This window comes from Aquarana catesbeiana, linkage group LG07 (assembly GCF_042186555.1).
Source record: "Aquarana catesbeiana isolate 2022-GZ linkage group LG07, ASM4218655v1, whole genome shotgun sequence".
In the NCBI taxonomy this organism is placed as follows: Eukaryota; Metazoa; Chordata; class Amphibia; order Anura; family Ranidae; genus Aquarana; species Aquarana catesbeiana.
In genome coordinates this window covers 76,053,704-76,075,642 of record NC_133330.1, presented here as the reverse complement: position 1 = coordinate 76,075,642, position 21,939 = coordinate 76,053,704, and the positions used below count along the sequence as shown (strand labels likewise).

General features: G+C 40.0%; 1 protein-coding gene across 2 annotated transcripts in view; it reads right to left on the bottom strand.

Annotated features, from left to right (window-relative positions):
- Nucleotides 1-21,939, bottom strand: part of SLC6A11 (solute carrier family 6 member 11) — a 473,797-nt gene that overhangs the window by 327,704 nt on the left and 124,154 nt on the right. For both annotated transcript variants that reach the window (XM_073592347.1, XM_073592348.1), the window contains 3 exons: nucleotides 21,435-21,569; nucleotides 18,629-18,769; nucleotides 14,203-14,293 (listed from right to left, as the gene is read on the bottom strand). In XM_073592347.1, coding sequence (XP_073448448.1) covers nucleotides 14,203-14,293; nucleotides 18,629-18,769; nucleotides 21,435-21,569 — 367 coding nt within the window. The remainder of the gene's footprint in view (nucleotides 1-14,202; nucleotides 14,294-18,628; nucleotides 18,770-21,434; nucleotides 21,570-21,939) is intronic.

Here is a 21,939-nt window from a genome sequence, read left to right as displayed (position 1 = left end):
TGATATTTATGTTCAAACCCTTGAATTAACCACTTAACCTCCCTGACGGTATTCCCAAGTGTGACTCGGGGTGGATTTTCAGCACCAAAATCGGTAACTCTGAGCCACCACGAACCTCGGGATTGCATGACAGGATCCAGGTACAGCTTACTTACCTTGTCCCCAGGATCCTGCGATGTCTCCCTGCACTGTGTGCTAGCTGTCCTCCACTCGATCTATCATCGAGCCGTGCTCCGTTCCCTGCACGCGTTGCGACACACGGGGACGGAGAACGGCGCCAAATTCAAAAAGTAAAACATACAATACATATACAGTACACTGTAATCTTACAGATTACATTACTGTATCAATTTATTTCACATCCCTTTTGTCCCTAGTGGTCTGTCCAGTGTCCTGCATGCAGTTTTATATTATAAATACTGTTCTTTCTGCCTGGAAACTGGAGATTGTCCATAGCAACCAAAACCGTCCCTTTACATCAAAAGTGGTTTTAGACCAGCTATAATAAATTAGAATCACTTGCAGAATTGAGCGATAGTGATTTTTGGGGAAATCTGTCATCAAACACTGAAAGTAATGACAGCGAGAATTCTGCAACTGAGCAAATTTCAGTGTTTTTGACATTTTTACATTATTGAATAATTTTTTATTATTATTATATTATTAGTTGTTATAATTATTTATAGTTATTTATTATATAATAATTTATGATTTCGTTTTTCAAACTTTATCATACCCGGGATGTCTACTAGACTCTTGTTTGGACAGATTTAAGTGAGCTATTCCTAAGAATTACAGGCCTACAATATAAAACGCCAAATTTTCCATGCAAAATAATTGTACCGCTTTCAGCATCAAAAATCTGAAATAATCATACCGCCAGGGAGGTTAAGGATCGAGCCTCTTTCTGAGATTTGTTGTTTACAAGTTAAAAACTGTTTTTTTTGCTAGAAAATTACTAATAAAATGGCAGTCATTGCAATACTTTCTGTCACACCGTATTTGCGCAGTGGTCTTACAAGCGCACTTTTTTGGGAAAAAAATACACTCCTTTGAATTAAAAAAAAAAGACAACAGTAAAGTTAGCCCAATTTTTTTTTTATATTGTGAAAGATAATGTTACACCGAGTAAATTGATATTGTCCAAATATATATATGGACCTAACTCTATATACTGTATGTATATGTGTGTGTGTATATATATATATATATGTGTGTATATGTATATATATATATATATGTGAGTACACCCCTGACATTTTTGTAAATATTTTATTATATTATTATATCTTTTCATGTGACAACACTGAAGAAATGACACTTTGCTACAATGTAAAGTAGTGAGTGTACAGCTTGTATAACAGCCATTAATGTCTAAACCACTAACAACAAAATCGAGTACATAAATATCAAGTACAATGATAAAACCCAATTTACACTTTGTATATTTTTATTATAAAGTTAGTTTTGGAGAAGTTTAATGTTTGCTTCTGACAACTTTCTCTGTACCTCTTTCCCTGTTCAATTCGTATGCTGAATCTGGCCAGCAATGTCCATAGGTAAACAGAAGAATGAATACAAAATAAGGATAAAATCATCAGTTTGTACATTTTATAGTTTGATTCTACCACTCCTGTCCCCTGACATTGGCACTCAAGTGTTATTATGGTAAATAAATATCTTTATATTTTTACAGGTGTCTGTACTATCTTTGCCAACTCTAACTGCAAACCACAGAAGATTATCGCAGGAGTAATATCTAAATGTCAGTTAAAGACAAAACACTTTTAGAAAGGAGGTTTCCCTAGTGGTAATTAAATATTAATCAGAATCCTAAAGGAACCACAGTTTAATATCACTACTTAAATCAGGGCCAATGCTGGCATGCTCTGCCGATTATCAAAAATATAAATATAAGCCTTTTGGCTCTATTCTCTATGCTCTGGGCATATCTCACAGATTGGCTTGGCTCCATTTCTACACATTAAACAACTGTTCTATCAACCGAGTGCTAGGAGCAAATGTGTTTTTTTTTTCCTGCTACCAGCATCATATGATGTAAAAGGATCAAATAAGCTCAACTGTATTTTGAAAATGACTGCAAAAGATTTAATAACCTAAGATAAATGAGATCCAACCTTCAGCAGGGTAACACATGAGGTTACCTCGGTCTACCTTATACCTGGATCCAAAGGCTCATAAGTCTACTCTATGACCCAGTGCTTTTACACTTTCTTTTGTAGACACCTTAGTCCCTTGGGCATTTCCTATTCAGCTCTTTGAATGTTTCTGATCATCAGTTTATATTTAGAGACTGTTGCTACCTGAAAGTCTTCAAAAAGAATTGCACACAGTAGGGAGATCTGGTAGGTGACCAGCAGTGGGGGATATTAAACTGTGGCAGAATACAGGGGATTTATGGATGTAGAAGATTTAATGAGGTCCAGAGCTGCCAAACTCTAGCTAATGCATAGCCATCTTTTATCTCCTCATCTTGAAACATATATCCACAGCACATACTGTGTGTACTTACATGCAATCATTAATCACAGATCGTCTCTCTGTTCTCTTTGACTCTTTGTTATTTTTACTTTCTTTCTCCCCATTGCTGTCTTTTGCGCTTTCCCAGTTTAGGTAAAGGAGATATTAACTCTAACTAAATGACAGTGCTAAGTAACTGTGCATCATAACCATCTGCTATGTTTTATCTTTGAAAAAAAAATACTTTTTTCAACCCAACCATTGTTGCATCATAGTGCTGCTGATTTTCTGCAGGCCTCCTTGTAGTCATATCTAACATTAAATAGGTCTGCAGAAATACCTTAAAACAAAGTAAAAAGCCACAGTCACACAATTGATCCAGTTCATTTATTCTCCTTTCTCTTTATTTCTTATCCAAGAGAAGTACACATTAAACAAGGGAATACATGCCGCATAACACCTCGTGCCTTTGAATATAGCAAGGAGCTGATAATTAGTATGTGTTAAGTCACTAACCACCACAAAAGAAATCACAATACGAACTACAGTCCCTCACCGAATGTGTGCCCGCTGGCTGCCTGAGCAACAAAAACCTGTAACCCATGTAGTGTGGAAAATTAAAAGGTGGCATTGAAATGATATGCAGTGAAGACGGGAAACAGCTGTGTCACACTAATGCCCTGTACACACGATCGGACATTCTGACAACAAAATCCATTGATTTTTTCCGAAGGATGTTGGCACAAACTTGTCTTGCATACACACGGACACACAAATCTTGTCGGAAATTCCGAACGTCAAGAACGCGGTGACGTACAACACGTATGATGAGCCGAGAAAAATGAAGTTCAATAGCCAGTGCGGCTCTTCTGCTTGATTCCGAGCATGCGTGGAGCTTTGCGGGTCGGAATTGTGTACACACGATCAGAATTTATGACAACGGATTTTGTTGCCGGAAAATTTGAGATCCAGATTTCAAATTTTGCGTGACGGAAATTCCAATGGAAAATGTCCGATGGAGCCTACACACGGTCGGAATTTCTGACAACAAGCTGCCATCAAACATTTTCCGTCGGAAAAGCCGACCGTGTGTACGGGGCATAACTTTAAAGTTTTACTTAAAGCAGAACTCCGGGCAAAATTTTTTTTCCATGTCCTTGTTGCTGATCTACTTTCACCAACTTTGTTATCCATGTTCTTCTGAGCTCTGTAGTTCCTCTGTAATAGGCTGCTGAACTTGCTGAAAAACTGTTATTACAGGTGACTTCCTGTTTGTAAGACCGCTGGCTTCTATCCCTATCCAAAGCTCAGCCAGCAGTCTGACACGCCCCGTCGTATTCCTCTGAAAACAAGCAGGGAGGAAGCAGACATGTTGTGGGCGGACGGGGTCTCACAGCCCCCGGTCTGTGCCACTCATGGAGGCAGTATCCCCCTTCTTTTCTCTCCTTCCTCCTCCCCCTCTGCTCCTGCCTGTCACCGCCACTCCACTCCGTCCCCCGCCACGCTGCACGCCCCCCCTGCACTGCCCCCCCTGCCGCCGGCACCCGCCTGCTATCTCTGTGCAGAGAGGGGATTATCATCAGTAATTACTTGTATGACACAGCGGGGATCTCCCACAGTGTCAGGTATTGTTATATGAGAACACCGATTGCTGATGTCTCAACTCCTGCCTGTATAGGAACAGTGCGCTGTCAATCATAATAACGGCGGGGGACAGGGCATCAGCGATCGGTGTTCTCACACGCAAGACCTAACACAGAGGGAGATCCCCGCTGTGTCATACAAGTGACTTCTGATAATAATCCTGGCTTTACACTGGTGGTCCTTGACATGGTGGTCCCATGGTGGTCCCTGACATGGTGGTTCCATGGTGGTCCCTGACATTATGGTCCCTGACATGGTGGTTCCATGGTGGTCCCTGACATTATGGTCCCTGACATGGTGGTCCCTGACAAGCGGCACTGGTGGTCCCTGACATGGTGGTCCCTGACAAGCGGCACTGGTGGTCTCTGACATGGTGGTCCCTGACATGGTGGTTCCTGACAAGCGGCACTGGTGGTCCCTGACATGGTGGTCCCTGACATGGTGGTTCCTGACGAGCGGCACTGGTGGTCCCTGACATGGTGGTCCCTGACAAGTGGCACTGGTGGTCCCTGACATAGTGGTCCCTGACAAGCAGCACTGGTGGTCCCTGACATGGTGGTCCCTGACAAGTGGTACTAGTGGTCCCTGACATGGTGGTCCCTGACTGGTGGTACTTGACATGCTGCACTGGTGGTCCCTGACATTCGGCACTGGTGGTCCCTGACATGGTGGTCCCTGGCATTCGGCACTGGTGGTTCCTGACATGCCGCATTGGTGGACACTGATAAGCTGCACTGGTGTGCATTTATAGTAAATAAATTACATTTATTAATTTAATTTAAATGTATTTATTAAATACTCAGTTAATATGCATTTATCTTAAAATGCTTAGTATTTATAAGGCTGTAACCTTCTGTTTCCAGATAGTGCTGTGGCCCAACTTCACAATGCAAAAGCAGTGAGCCGGCTGCATGAAAGGCATTTTCTGGATGTCATCCCTGGTACCTCTACCAAAAGATAACCCCAAAGAAGATGTTGTGTCTGAAGAAAACGTGGACATAGGCGTAACACCCGCTATTTTTGTCCCTCCTGTCCTGACCAGCCTAGTCTCTGCATTGGGGAATGTTTCCGTCGCTACCATAGGGTACAGCATGGCACAGTCCTAGGGCACATATTCCACAGGGTCTCGAAAGATGAGGTGGTCATCGCATTTTGAGAGACCCAATCCTGGAACATTTATAGTTACAAATAAAAGTGTATTTTTTAATTTTTTTTTAAACGCTTTTTATTTTCTTTTAAATATAACATAAAAACGCCAAAAATAGTTGTTTTCTTGTTCTTCTCTCTCTATTATTCTGCTCTGTTTTACTGTATTTTATGCTTAACTGTAATGTTTTATTATAAATATATATATATATATATATATATATATATATATATATATATATATGCTGCACTAAAAGGTATGTATAAGAAGGGCACAGTAATTAAATGATCTCAAATAAATAAATAATGAACCAGTGAATTATAAATGTTAATACACATTTATTACTGTGGATATAGTTAAAGTGCCTAGTGCATAACTGTGTATTACAAGCCAAAAAATAAAAAAATATTATATATATATATTAAAAAAGCAGCAATATATCAAAGTGCTTATGTGCTTTTATATAGTGTCCAAATAAGTCAATAATGACCATGCTTTCATACAGTGTCCAAATATGTCAATAGTGACTGTGCTGAAAAACAATGCTGTAAGTGATTTAAATCATATAATAAAGTGCTCATTTGCAAGTAAATAGCGACCAATTGCATCACTAATCCAGTATTGGTAAAGGTCCGTGTAATCCAAAAGCTGTGATCCAAGCCGCGTTAAGGTGTCATTACTCAGGTGCCCTCCTTAGGTAATAAATGCTCACCTTGGAGCGTGCAACTTTGCGATTAAGCTAAGTCAAAACACGCATGTGACCCGTCTCTAGGCTCTATGATGGTATTGGGCTCCTGGATTCTTCAGCATGAACCAACCGGGATATGAAACAGGAAAAAACTTGGATCATGCTACTTTGCGATTAAGCTAAGTCAAAACACGCATGTGACCCGCCTCTGGGCTCTCTGATGGTATTGGGCTCCTGGATTCTTCAGCATGAACTAACCGGGATATGAAACAGGAAAAAACTTGGAGCATGCGACTTTGCGATTAAGCTAAGTTAAAACAAGCATGTGAACCACCTCTGGGCTCTATGATGGTATTGGGCTCCTGGATTCCTCAGCATACACCAATCGGGATATGAAACAGGAAAAACTTGATAGCGCAAGTACAGTTTGAACAGTTTATTAAATAAAGCAAAAAAGATCTCCTTCTGTAATTACACTGATTAGGTGCGCCAGTGCACCACTCTATAGTAAGCCTATACTGGTGTATACCAGTAGTGGTATCGGGATGATGCGGGCATCCTCCTCAGTGCACAAGATGCCTGCCGTGCCATCCAAGGGGAGGGGTCAGGACGTCATGTTCTAAATGGCCATGGAATGGCAAATATACCATGAATAGCTACAGCCAGGATCCCAGATGTTCCAATTTTTGTCAGTTGCTCAGCCTGTTCACCTGAGTGATGGGCTGAAAAGAGCCACTGCTGTTAACATGTATCTGTACATCCAGTGGTCCCCATATTTAAGCTCCAGGGGACAAAGCAAAACAGATTGGGGTGTCCTGGCGGGAACCCGGCTGAGGTCTCTCCCATCACTACTACATTACCATAGGACTCCATGGATATGTGGCACCAGGGATGTTTTTTTCTCTCTTCCCTTCAGTGGCACTCCTGCAGCACATTTGGTATCATCTACATTACTCCCCACATCGATTGAGCCTGAGCGACACACTAGCAAACCGTGGGTCGCAGTGATTACCTGCTGTTAGGGACAAATTTCTGACCTTGGATGCAGAGAGATTTTATCCAAGGGCAAAAATGTATCCCTACCTGCAGGTAATCACTGGATGTGAGGATACATGTGAATACATGTTTACAGTAGCAGACAGCCTTGGCTCTTTTCAGCCCATCAATCAGGTGTACAGGCTGAGCAGAGATTGGAACATCTGAGATCCCGGGTGCAGGTATTTGCAGTATACTTGCTGCACCATGGTCATGTAGGATGTATGAATAAGACCCAAGACTGGATTTTAGCTAATCTTATGCCCCGTACACACGGTCAGATTTTCCAATGGAAAATGTTCGATGGAAGCTTGTTGTCAGAAATTCCGACCATGTGTAGGCTCCATCAGACATTTTCCATCGGAATTTCCATCACACAAAATTTGAGATCTGGATCTCAAATTTTCCGACAACAAAATCCATTGTCGTAAATTCCGATTGTGTGTACACAATTCCGACGTACAAAGTTCCACACATGCTCGGAATCAAACAGAAGAGCCGCACTGGCTACTGAACCTCCTTTTCTCGGCTCGTCGTACGTGTTGTACGTCACAGCGTTCTTGACGTTCGGAATTACTGTGCAAGCTGAGCAGGTGCAACATATTGTGGTAGGCAGTAAATTCAGTCATTTATTTAAACCTTAAAAAAAAAACTGTGTCCTAAGAAATGTTATGAAATATTTTAAGAGATTAAAAAAAAAAAAAAAATATATATATATATATATATATATATATATATATATATATATATATTGTGCACTGCCTACCATAGGATGGTTGTACCTGGTCAATATGGTTGGCTTTTATTTAGTCTTAAACTGTAGTAAACCCAGCTTTTGAATTTGTACAAGTAAGCCTATAATAACGCTTACCGCTGCATGCGATCTGAAGGGACAGCATACCGCTTGGTTGTACTTCTCCTGGGGAGGAGTACAGTTCGTTCTGCACTTTTGTGAGCCATTTTTATCTCACAGCCAGCTATAGCCCGCTGTCAGCTGACATCACTCAGCTGGTCCAAGCTGTGGAAAGATCCTAACTTTAAAGTCAGGATTCACCCAGATGCCTGGACCAGCAGCTCACTCAGCCTCTCAGTGAGCCACTGAGACCCTGAGCCAGCTGTTCCTGCCCCCTCCACAGCCTGGCATTCCAGTGAAGGAGAGGGGCAGAGCCAGGGATTGACAGTCACCACTCTTTGCTCACTGAAGGCTGAGAACTGAGTGATCAGCGGTCTTTGATCACTCTGTTGTTGGTCTTAGAAGCAGCTGGGGACAGATGCAACATTGGATTGATGCTCCATCCACCTAGGTAAGTATAATTTAAAAAAAAAAAACATCTCTTTTAAAGGGAAAAAAATCCCCCTCTCCCTCCTAAGCACCCTCCCTCCCCAAGCAAAGGTTCCCACTGTAAAATATCTCCCTCTCTCAAATATCCCCCCCAAAATTAAACCCTCTGTCTCTAAACCGACTCCCTAAAGCAAAAATAGCTCCCTCAGTCAACACTCTCTCCCCCAGCAAAGATTCCTAATCATGAAGAAATCTCCCTTCATCCAATCAAACTTCCTCCCAGAATCAAATCCCTGCCATTAACCACCCCCTGTAAACTTCTCTACAAGAAATCTCCCCCTTCTCCAAAAGCAAACCCACCCCCTTTCCTTAACCCCCCACCAAAAGAAACCCCCCCCAGGCTGGAATTCTCACTTCCTCATTCCCAAAACAGAAAATTGATGCCTCCCCACTTACCAGACCTCAGATTCAGCATGGCACAGAAGCAGGAAAACTTCTGCCTTCCCCAGTCTCCCTTCGGCTGTGTCATATGATACCTCGAGGAGGAGTCTAGGAGTTCCCTCAACTGTGCACTGTCAATTGTCGGCATCTGAGACCTGGCAGTAATTTCATGCTTTTCAAGGGGACCCCTTATTAAACTGAGGGGATTGGGCACAATAGAAGGGGGGCTGGCTGCTGCACTCCGAAACTCTGATTGCTTCTACTGTGCTGATGCTGAGGCTAAACAGCAGGGACACTGTCTGGGCATTTTGCCAGGATGCTCTGGGGGGGTTTGAACACCCCTGATCCCCCCCCCCCTTATCTACACCCCTGGCAGTGCCATATTGCAAAAAATGGCCTGGTCATGAAGGAGGTCATGTGGTTAAAGATATATACATATGCTTTGGTCCCAGTTTAGCTACATACACTACATTGTCAAAAGTATTGGGACCCGTGCCTTTACAAGCATTTTAAAGTGGATGTAAACTCACTCTCATCATTTCTAAATTATTTCCATAGTGCTGATCTATAAGGATATACAGTACATGTCGACTGCATGTATCCTTACCTGTCAAATATTTCCCATTTAGCTATTTGGAGCCCTGCATTACTCCGAATTCTGTGGGCAGGCCTGTTGTCCAGGGCTCGGTGGGTGGAGTTGTGATGTCAGTAGACTCCTTCCCATCTCTACACTCCCCTTGGCCAGGCATCAATATTTCTTACACTGAACTTCTGCTGGTCTCGTGGATTATGCCCCATGATCACTAACATCAGGCAAAACCCAGGAAAGTCACCACATGACTTCAGCATGCCCAATCATGCTGAGGTGTGGAGCAGCCAATCCTGGGAGAGCTGGAAAAGAAAGGAGGAGGAAAGTGAAGTACACAGAATGCCTCTCTTACACTGCACGAGATAAGGAAATCACCTGTCAGTCACAGTAAAGGGGAAGAAACAGACTCCTATTTCTCTATGTGTCTGTTTTTATCTTAATAAAGAAAGGTAAGAGGATTGCTCAGAGCTGGATTAACTCTTTGTGACAAGACTGGGCACAGATGAAATGACATCCTCTGCTGTAACAGATATGAGTCTTAATTAAAAAAAAAATTTTTGGTTTTACATCCACTTTAACCACTTCCTTCCTTCCCCGCCCATAGTCAAATGACATCTGCAGGAGGGATCTCCCATCCTGGGCGGGCGTCATATGATGTCTGCCCAGGATGGGAGCAAGGTCCATAAAGACATGGATGAGCGAGTTTTGGGTGGAGGAACTTGACTGGACTGAACAGAGTCCTAACCTCAACCCAATAGAACACCTTTGAGATGAGTTAGAGTGGAAACTGAGAGCCAGGCCTTCTCATCCAACATCAGTGCCTGACTTCACAAATGCACTTCTGGAAGAATGGGCAAACATTCCCATTGAAAAAACTACTAAACCTTGTGGACAGCCCAAAGAGTTGAAGCTGTTATAGCTGCAAAGGGTGGGCCAACTCAATATTGAAGCCTACGGACTATGACTGGGATGCCATTAAAGTTCATGTGCGTGTAAAGGCAGGTGTCTCAATACTTTTGAAAATATAGTGTATATCTGATCTCCCAGCTGCTGATTCCTGATACAACCGTTGTGTGCCCCTTACCCAATTTTTAAGGCAAACTGCATGGCTGTCCACTCACAGCATGAACATACAATGTATATATCATTAACTGTGAACAAAGCTATATGCAGGTGGCTTGGTGCTGCCCCTCTTGATTATACTTTCCTAAACCATGGTGTATGTTGGCTATACAGAAATACAGCTCTAGTTGTATGCAATAATATTATTTCACTGGTATCACTTTTCAATCTCCACCTAGTTACCTTGCAAATTGCCTTCAGATGCAAACATATGCATAAATTAGCCTTTGCTTTCATTTTTGTAGACACAACAAGGAGTGAAGGAACATTTCTCCAAAGTAAAGTGAATAACCTCTTAGACAGTTGTCACAAGAACATTTGTTCCTATTGGAAGATCTCTGCTTACCTCCTGCTCTCATGACAATTCAAAATGTTCTACTTATTTTATGTCTTGGTAACAGTGGTCACTAGGATAGGATAAATATATGGGTAAATCTCCCCAGCAGTGACACAAACTGGAATATAACTTGGCAGAAAGTATAACCCCCTCCCCATGCTTTCCAAAACAAAAAAAGTTTCACCTTTACATACACTTTAAATCTCTTTCTGTAACTTTTAGCTCTGTTCTCTACATCTGATTATCAATCATTAAAAAAAATCCTAAGACTACCCTTGCCGAACATCTAAAAGATCTTGTCAGAACCAGGATCTGAACCCACAACCCCTGCTGAGTCCGACAACGTCTCTTCTTGCTGAATCACCTGAGATGCTGGACAGCTCCCTGTCTGATCCTTTGGACTTTCTTGCCTTGTCTCCTTTTTTTGGGGAACATTGAACTCTTTGCTCCTCCCATAAGCTTCCTGATTTAAGCTGATATCTTACTCCTTTGCATACCTACAGCTGTCCTTATTTTCACTACCACTTGTTACAGACCTTTGACTTTTTCCTCAACTACGCTTCTGCTTGATCCAAACCTATAACCACTTGTTGCTGAACTTTTGCTTGTTTGCTGACTACACTTCTGCTTAATCCCTACCTGCTACAGCTGATACTAGGCCCCAGCTTGCTCATCTCCTGGTGGGGCAATCCTGAGGTCCGTGAACTGGTACTAACATGTAGCAAAACCCATCTCCACGATCAGAAGCTCTGGTGAATACAGATTAGTACTTATACCTCACACCTCAGACCAGCCTGCATCATCCACCAGGATGACTTGCTTGTATCATACCAGCCAGTGGGTGCCTCTCTATTGCTACAGCTACTGTTTTTTTGAGCCTGACTCCTCACTGTGACAAATCTCTTCTCATTTCCTGTTCTGTAGATTCTAAAATTCAGGAATGTCCCTTACTTTTAGTCCCAGTGGCAATGGTCACTAGGACAAATAGAAAGAGTGAATATCCCAAAATAACCAGCAATAAAGGCCCAAAAGCGGTTTCACCTTTTAAACCAAGGCAACAAAGTTTTGCCTTTTAGATAAACTTTCAGGTTGGGTAGTGGTATCTGTTAATGTGACATTAGCTTAGCACTTTGGACAGAATATCAAACATAGTAAACACACATGGAGATGTTCTGCCCAAAACATACAGTTGGACTGTAGCTTCCCTTCCCAACACAACTTTGTCTTCCATCGCATCTACTTGACTAACTCTACAGTTTGGTAAGTTTACAATGGGGTAGTATAGATGGCACAGATACTGATCTAAGTCCTCTCTGATGCACTGGCTCAGCAAGAGCTGCAACTTCTGCAATTGTAGTTTCTTTAAATAACATCACTCTAAGAATATTTTTCTGTAGGCTACGGTGAAATTAGCAAACTAACAGATTTAAAAGCTTCTTGGTGAAAGTCAAAAACTGTATGTTGGCTCAGTAACAAGCTGCTCTAAGCCAGACTAGTCAAAGGGATGCACACCATGTCTTACAGAGCAGGATGTCTATTCTAAAACCATATTTTCTCTATCTTTCTGTTTATACTTGAGAAGCTAGTTCTGAACATCATACATTTTGTTTCCCTACTCAGGAGGGGAGGGATTTATATGTTTGATATATATACTGAATTTAATTTTTTTAAATCCAGTAAATTTTTTATTGAGATTTAATACAGTGAACAAAAAAAGAAACATTTCAAAACACAGTACACACAAACTACCCAACTAGAGTCCCAATACACATATCCTCAATAGACCATGAACATCCCTAAAGAAAAAAAAAAACCCAACCAAAATCTTTATACCTTATCCCCCCCCCCCCCCCCTCCCATATTCCAATCTCCCTCTCTATTTCCCTTCTCTTACTATAGGGCTCCTTCCAAATCGGGGCCTAGAGCATCCATCCATTTTCTCCATATAGTCTCAAATTTCCCTTGACAGCCTCGATGCAGATAAATATATTTTTCTTTTAGTAGGGTTTCTTTTTTTTTTGCATTCTCCATTCCTGCATTGTTGGTGGATAAACTGAGATCCATTTTTGTGCTATTAGTTTACGAGCTTAAAACAAACTTCTTACTATTGTAATATAGGTAACATCCGGAATACTAGATTCCTCTTATACTTAACAAACATATGCCAGGTTCTAATGGTAATTTTATTCCAAAGAGACTATTAATAGTCTCGACTATGCCCTGCCAGTATCGGTGGAGTTTAGGACAAAGCATATGTATTAAGTTTGCAGGGGCTCCTCTACAGCGAGGACACAAAGGGTAATCTTTACGATTCCATTTAAATAGTTTCTAAGGAGTATAATATGACCTATGTAAAATGAATAAATGTGTTAGTTTTTGCGTAGTAGACAACGATACACTAGGGACCGCAGACAGAGCCATTGTCCAATGGTTGTCCGTCAATGATCCCAGGTCTTGTTCCCACTGAGCCCTTGAGGGGATATCTACAGAATCCTGAAACCTATTATATAGTACCCCATACAGTTGCGATATAAGACCCTGCTTATGCCCTTTAGCATCTAATAATGATATTATTGTAGAATGATTAACTTTAAATTTAAAGGAACAGGCCTGAGCCTGTATGGCGTGCCTGAGTTAAATACATTGAAAAAACCTTGAAATATATACTGAATTTTATCTTAGAACCTTCATAAAACCATTAGTGTAACAGTTAGCCAAGTTGGAAAAGGTTACAACCCCTGTCATCTGTGTCCCATTGGGACACCTTACTTCTGTCTCATAGATACAACATGAAGTGATAGGAAATCTCTCCAAAGTTAGAAAAATGCTCTCTTAGACAATTGTCCCTGGAAAAATTGTCCCCACTGGAAGATTTCCCTCTATTATTGTTCTAATGACAGCTTAACAATTTGGATGTCAGTCACAGTAACAGTGGTCACTGGGGCACATAAAAAGGCTAGACTTCCCTAAGGCTTGGTTTACACTAGTCAGTCTACTTTCCGCACGTCCAATTCGCATGACAAGAGAGTGTGCCCAACTCTCAATGGAACCGGTTCACACATCTCCCTGGTGGCAACGGAGCAGATTGCACAGGGGTCCTGTGCGTCTTTGGCTCCATTTCAGGTCTGAATTAAGCCAAAAATTCGGACTTGAAATGGTGAACTGGGATGTGCCGGACCCCCTACTGTGCCCCGCGGTCGCACATAGTGTGAACCCAGCCTCATGGACACGGGGGTTCTATCCCCTTAACACCACAGCAACAATGAAAAGAAATGGCTTAAAAAAAACTTGAACACAGGACAAAATACCTTGGCTTATAAAGCAGTAAAAAAATGGAAAAAAACAACAGATATTTCAGTACTAGTACAATTATTTCTCACAAAACCATTCAAAAAAACAAACTGGGAGCAACTAAATAATCAGAAATAGTACTTACTCCCAGAACTCCATCACTGGAGACGTGGCATTGGCAAACATTGAGACACTTCCATTGGTCATGTTAAGTTTTTGAAATTCCACACACTTATCTGCAAACAAAGGTATTTTACATGAGTCCATTGTCAGCATCCTTATTTCTTAAAACTTCTAAGCCAACAACAACATTGTTTATATTGTTCTGGTTTTATAAACAATTTTCATAATTTATCCACATCTTTAACAAACAGCAACTAGTAACTTACACCAGGGCTGGTGGAATCTGGTACGTGCTCTGCACCGCCAGTTCAGAAATGCTACATGATCTGATCATGGGTGGGGAAGAAGCTGCTTGCCTGGAAAGTCATGAGGAGAGAAGCAAGCAAGTAATAGATAGTACTGCCTTAAGGCCACCTCAAGCCTTCCTAGGCAGTTCCACTGTCAGCTCCTAGAGGGCAAAAGTATACACATCACTACACCCCACAGACCTGCTAACAGGTGTAGGCTCGAAAAAGTTAGTTGTGTTGATTGAACTGTCAGCCATGATGAAATTCAAGATGCAGAGAAATGGACTGTTAGTCCGATTTAAAAAAAACAAAAAACTATAGCATATATGGTGGTCCTGCTGCAGGAAATAATAACAAGGTTGGTGACCTGTCAACTAGTTCTTGCAGCCGGACTGAGTCGGGCAACAAAAATCCTGTTGGGCTAAATGCTAACAGAAGCCAGAGGGCTTATTAAGGCAACTAGCATTTTCAAAAGGAGGTCGGCAATGGCATCTTTTTCCAGGTGAGGTTTAGCTTGAAGAACTCAAGTCTTAAAAAAAGCAAGAATAGTAATGATAAGAATGTTTATTCAAACTTGAAAATATACTCTGGGAAATAAAAAAGCAGTATACAGTAAGTCTGTTTCCTAGAGTAATAAGGTTATTACTACTAAGCAATCCTAGGTGAAGTGCAGGTAGTGGCCAAATGCACATATTAGGATAACCTTTTTTAAATGTTTTACATTTGCTTGAAGTTCTTCCTTAATGTAACGTTTATTGTAAAATATCAAATGTATTTTCAAATGTATATCTACAGTCAGTGGTACAATTTCTGATTTAGAAATAGAATGCTACATGCAATGGACCACAAACAAGATGATCGCTGCAGTGGAAAGAGCTGTAGGTTTTCATATTTAATAATGCTAAAATAAATTTCTGCTATTTTGTGTGTATTAACTAGGACATTTTATCTGGTCTAAGCTCCAAAAGTGACATTTTCTATTCCTTGAACTATAAAAAATAATATCTGAAGGTTATTTTGACATTCTTTGTATGGTCCTATTAAGCTGAAAAGCCACAAGGCAAAGGAATCAAGTAGAGCGATACAGACATCTCCCTCTCACCCTAAACACGTCACTATCACATCTAAATATAAATTGCCAAAGAAGTGTTGAAGGAATGTTATAAGTATTATGCATAGATGTCCACCAGCTTTGTAAAGTATATTAAAGTGAGTCTAAAGCGTTGATATATTTTTTAAAATAATAAACATGTCATACTTACCTGCTCTGTGTAATGGTTTTGCACAGAGCAGCCTCGATCCTCCTCTTATGGGGTCCCCCGCCCATGCTCCTGGCTCCTCCTCCCTTCTGAATGCCCCCTTAACAAGCTGCTTGCTCAATCCCTAGCCTGGATGGCTAGGGATTTTATTGACAATAGCAGGATTCAATGGCTCCTGCTGTTTCCTCTATGTCCAGTGAGAAAAGAAAGAGAGAGCAGCACTGTTGTTCTTGGACAGGATTGAGATTGAGCTCAGGTAATTATTTAGGGGAGCTGATCACAGAAGGGTTTTTTTACCGTAATGGAGAGAATGCTTTAGGGTAAAAAACCTTTTGCCTTTACAACCACTTTAAAGTTGTTTAAAAGTAGTAAGTAATTCTTTTCCACCACTAGATGGCTTTAGTCTTCCAGTTTGAATGACGGCCAGCATTGCTTAACCCACTTCCTGTGAGCCCAATCAATAATAGACACAACCCCTAGGATGGTATCATCACACAGTCTGGTCTCAAAGTATTACTACACTAAATAGCACTCAAACACTATTGTGCATATTTTTTTTTTTTTTGGAGGAAGGGTCTTAGATGGAAGGGAGTGTCTGTTTTGTGAATTTAATAATGGCTCCACATAGCACTAAAAATATAATAGAAGCTGTTATGTGAACAATGTGCTCCTAGAAAGCTTTTCCTATTGTCCATAGCAGCCAATCAAAATCTATGTTTTATTTTCCAAATCTGGACTGCATTGGTGATGGCAGCTGATAGTTTAAAACTGGGCAATAAAACATTGTTCCTATAGCTCCCTTTTAATAATTTAGTTTCACCGTGTCAGGTGGAATTTAGAGGACTACAATCCTGACTTCCATCCTGACTTCATCTTTAAGGCCAATATTATATAGATGCAGAGCCCAAAGGGCACTAACCAGGTCTGAAGTTTCTTGTAAAGGGCTACAGATACAAAAGGAATGCTGTCAGAAGAACGGCATGTATATCCATATTTTAAACTTTTACAAAAGGTTTTACAAGGTTTCAGAAACAAATTTGTTGGCAGAGAGGTTTCTGTAGAGAAATGTTACAATCAAGAATTTAAAGTAATCATTCCTCTGTAGTTGACTTCAAGTTTTAGTCTTCCATTGGTTAAATGAAGCATGACCAAACACCGTACTTACTGCCAACATCTCTCAAAGTAGTATACCAAAATTCATATTGTTGGGGAGTTTATGGGGCTTTTCAGGCACATATACTGTATATATTTCAACACCTATTGTATATATTAAAAAAAAAACACCAATCTTTAATTAGTACAAAAGTAAAATAAATATAAATATATAAATAAATATAAAATTCATGGCTGGAAAAATTTGTACTACCTTATATTACCTATAACAAGGTTCTCCATATTTTACATTTTAGATCTTGTGCAAAATTTGCATAAATGAAAAATTACCAACTAATTTTATGGGGGACACTTATATACAGTAGAGGGAAAAAGATTTGAATATTTATAAGCCAATTGTATTTAAAAAAAATCCCAGTTCTTGTATCCCAAAGCGCCCAGACAGGTACCGTATGTGGATGATAGAGTGCACACAAAGACCCAAAGAAGTTCAGACATATGAATAATATCATTGAACGTGAGCACAATAAAGGAATGCCCATCTTCAACAATAGCAGCCTTTAGCTGCTGATGGTAGCCAAAGGAATTTCTATTATTTGCCAATAAATCTTTCTTTATTACTATATCTAGTTGACAGTTTTTTTACATAGGTGATCAAAGTGTGGCAACAAATGGAGCAGAGAGATAACATTTCTCACTCAAAAAAGTTACAGTTTTGTTGATTGGACTGCCAGCCATGATGAAATTCAAGATGGAGAGAAATGGACTGTTCGTCCGATTGAAAAAAAAAAAAGTGATAGGATATGTGGTGGTCTTGCTGCAGGAAATAATAACAGGGTAGGTGACCTTTTAACTATTTCCTGCAGCATGACTGTAACTGGGAGCAAAAATCCTGTTTGGTTAAATGCTAAAAGAAGCTTTGTCTTATAGCTGGTAGCAGACCTGGTAATGAGCCCTAACAAGGGTACTACTGCCCTTTCTTTCCTTGTTCTTGTGCCCTGCTACTGCATGTGTTGCCACGGGTCTGTTTTTTACTAATAATGGTATGCTTAAAGTGTATGTAAAGCCATAATTAAAAATTTGTATGCAGTACATATACAGTACAATTTGCAGTACAACTTTTTCTATGTTTTATCCCTGCCTAGTTGTATTTTGCTAAACTACTCAAACACCCCACCATCCTATTCTTCACAACATAGGCACTAATTTTTGTGTAGTCCAGGATAAGAAGAAGGAGCGGGTATTATACTCCTTGAGATCATACAGGAAGGGTGCACAGGACACAAAACATTGCTGAATTTTGGACATGATCAGCATGTATTTTTTTAATTAAACAGATATAATAAGACACTTCCAATGCTATATGTAACAGACCAGAAGGGAGCAAATAAGATAAGTTAATTGCTAGTGTTTAATCAATCTACTCTTCCCATTGAATAAAATGTTCACAGTAGAATCCTAAACTGTTAATTTACCCTGGTCATTTTCTATGTTTTGTATGTGTTTTCCTGCTCCCTCCATTTAATTCAACCTCTTTTCACAAGAAATTGAAGTTTATATATGCTTTTAAGAAAATTATTGCTTGTAAAAATTTGACTACATAAAATATCACTCAACATTGCATGCTACAAAATGAAATTTAACAAAAAAAGCTTTGCTGTCTAGCATAAAAGTAGCATGTCCTGCAATATTATCTTCTATGAAAGCAATAAAAGTTGTGAAACAAATGAACACTGGAATTGTTCAGGTCCATCAACCTTAATTAATTGTTTTAAATAAATTGGTTTACCTGTATTCCATTTATGTCCACAAGTGGCCCAAGGCAGTTCAGTAGTAAAACAGTTGAATAAATAGAAAATTGCCCATGCTAATATGATGATGTAGTAGATATTTAAATGCGCTTCAATCACCTGAGTAGCATATCCAATACCTAAAAATAAATGTTAAAAAATGTAGTTATAATTACTGAACAAGTACAAGCATAATAACCTATTATTTGTTTGTTTGTTCAAAAGGACTATCTGTATTACTAAAGCAACCAATAAGATTCAATGAGTCCTTTAATAATGTATCTTTAAAAACTGAAACAATCTGATTGTTTGTTCTGGAAATAACATACTGTACATTTTGTATTTAAAAATTTTTATCCATGAAGTAAAATGTGTGTAAAGGTCTGTGTTGGTGGGCTTTGGGTTTGCGTCTAATGCAGCCTCCATTTGAGATCAATTTGAGACACTTCTAAGATCATTCAGATTTTATTGTCCGTATCTACAAGCTTTCAGGGGAACTGTCAATGATCAACAAGGGCACTCATCACCATCCTAATGGTTCAAAGAGAAGTATATGTTTTCTTTTTATTTTATAATCATACTAACCTAGGTGGATGCAGCATCGCCCAATGCTGCATCTGTCCCCCAGTGCCTCTAACACTGAGAACCAAGCGATCTAACACCGTCAATCGCTCGGTTCCCAGAGCTCCCCAAGCAGACAGCTGCTGACTCTCAGCAGCTCTCTGCTCTGCCCCCCCCCTTGGTTGTTTAGGGGGTGGGAGTGGCTGGCTCAGGCTCTCTGTTTTTTGCTGAGGCTGAGCCAGTTGCTGGTCAAGGCATGTGGGTGGATCCTGACCCCATTGTGACATCAGCAGACAGCGGACAGGCCCGCTGTCTGTTGAAAACTGGTCAAAGTAGTGCAGAATGAACAGCACTCCAGTGATCCATAAGAGAAGTACAACCAAACAAGCTTTGGCTGTACTTCTCCTTTCATTCAGGACTACATCTGCCACAGTGGTAGACAAGACTTGTAGTTTCTTCACTCGCAGATCTCTATAAATGAATGACGCAGCTATGCAGGCGGACATCTGGTGGAGCCCTGCAAAGCCACGCCAATTTTAAAATGTAAAAGTGGCTGCGGAGGAGAGCAACCTCTACCCTCAGTCACAGGGAGGGGGGTTGGAACATGTTACATGTAACACGTAACATGCTCTAAATGGTAAACTTAGCTTTTAATATATGACCATACCCTAATATAAAAAACGACCCAAATTTTAAAAACTCTTTTGAAATCTCTTTTGTGTATTAAATGGTATGTACAGCCAAAGCATATTATTTTTTTTATTTACTTATTTTTATTTTGGATAGAATAGGAAAGGGAATTTGGGAATGATTTCCTAAGAATTGCAATAGGAAGTAAGAGGAAATCTCTAACAAGTGAAGTAAATTATACTCTAATGCCCCGTACACATGGTCCAATTTTCCGACGGAAAATGTGTGATAGGACCTTGTTGTCGGAAATTCCGACCGTGTGTAGGCTCCATCACACATTTTCCATCGGATTTTCCGACACACAAAGTTTGAGAGCAGGATATAAAATTTTCCAACAACAAAATCCGTTGTCGGAAATTCCGATCGTGTGTACACAAATCCGATGGACAAAGTGCCACGCATGCTCAGAATAAATAAAGAGATGAAAGCTATTGGCCACTGCCCCATTTATAGTCCCGACGTACGTGTTTTACGTCACCGCATTCAGAATGATCGGATTTTCCGACAACTTTGTGTGACCGTGTGTATGCAAGACAAGTTTGAGCCAACATCCGTCTGAAAAAATCCTAGGATTTTGTTGTCGGAATGTCCGAACAAAGTCCGACCGTGTGTACGGGGCATTAGACAGTTATCACCAGAACAGGTGCTCATTTTGGAAGATTTTCTTCACCTCTTGTTCTGGAGACGACTCAAAAATGTCCGCATTTCCTATTACTTTCTATGTCAGTGACAATGGTCAGTATTCTGAATTAGCCCTCTACATGGGACAAATATAGAGTTTTAATCTAAACCACGAAACTACGAAGCTATAAAAACTTTTATAAAACTTTTAATACCTTCCTTCTCTATTCATAACTACAGAAAGGTTTGGATATAAATTTATATTTTTTTAGAACACACCTTGATGAGTTAGAGAATGTGAGAATTGTATACTGGCATCCGGAACTATAGTCAAGCTTGTCTAGAGTTAATGCATGAACTATGACTAAACGAAATGAAATCGATAGACTATGTTCTTTTTTAGAGCCATAGTATGTTGCTAGAAGTTGATTGATTTATTTTTCAAAAGAACATAATTAAAAAGTTTGTACCCTGTTGTAAATAAATTTTACTGAAAGCCTGCTAAAGCCTGCTTGTAGTATGTTTGAAGTGGCGGTCGGTAATACCATTGTGATCTTTGCTTAGCATGCCTAAACTGGAACTGAAGAGGGCAGTTAATACAGCTAATACAGCTGCTTAAAGCTTTGTAAAACTTGCTTTAAGCTTGTATTTACAAAGCTTTTGAAAACCATGTTCTCATAATTTTATGTTCCAGACAGTATTTATTTGCTCCACATATATACAGAGCTCCAATCTATCCTATCCTACAGTACATAAGCACCTACTTTTATATGACATTTGGAGACATTGCTCCATGGAGGATAAGATTACATTTCACTGTACTTCATGAAAAAAATACTCTGGTGATAAATTAAACAAATTGCTCAGGACCAAAATCAGAAAAAGAAAAAAGCATTGTAATTGTGGGTGACACTTCATGATATAATATTGTACCTTCAAACAAAGGGCACACTTTTCTCCAACATGTTATTCCTCCTTCACTGGTAAATTGCCCAAGTGCTGTCTCAAGGAAAAATACTGGTATGCCGCAGAATAAAAAAAACACCACATATGGGATTAGAAAAGCTCCTGAAAGACAGCAAAACAAATAATAATAATGATTAATTATAATGCACATGGATTTTGTTAGTATTGGTATTGTTTTATTGAAGAAAAAAATATGTTCTCATAGTTAAATAGTAATTTTTATTACAAAAATGTAACCCAACAGATTTACAAGCCTATTCGCTAAGTATTGGAAGACACAGTGTTCACTAACGTTATGGGAATGGTCAAACAGAGATTTACTTATGATGCATAGTACACCCCCTGGGTGGGTTGGCTGACCTTTAAACCTTTTAGGAGAAATCCTATCACACCAACTCTACTAGTTCCATACCCCCTCACATTTGGGTCCTTGTTTTATTCATATGCGTCTTCCCCTATATTCCACAGGGGC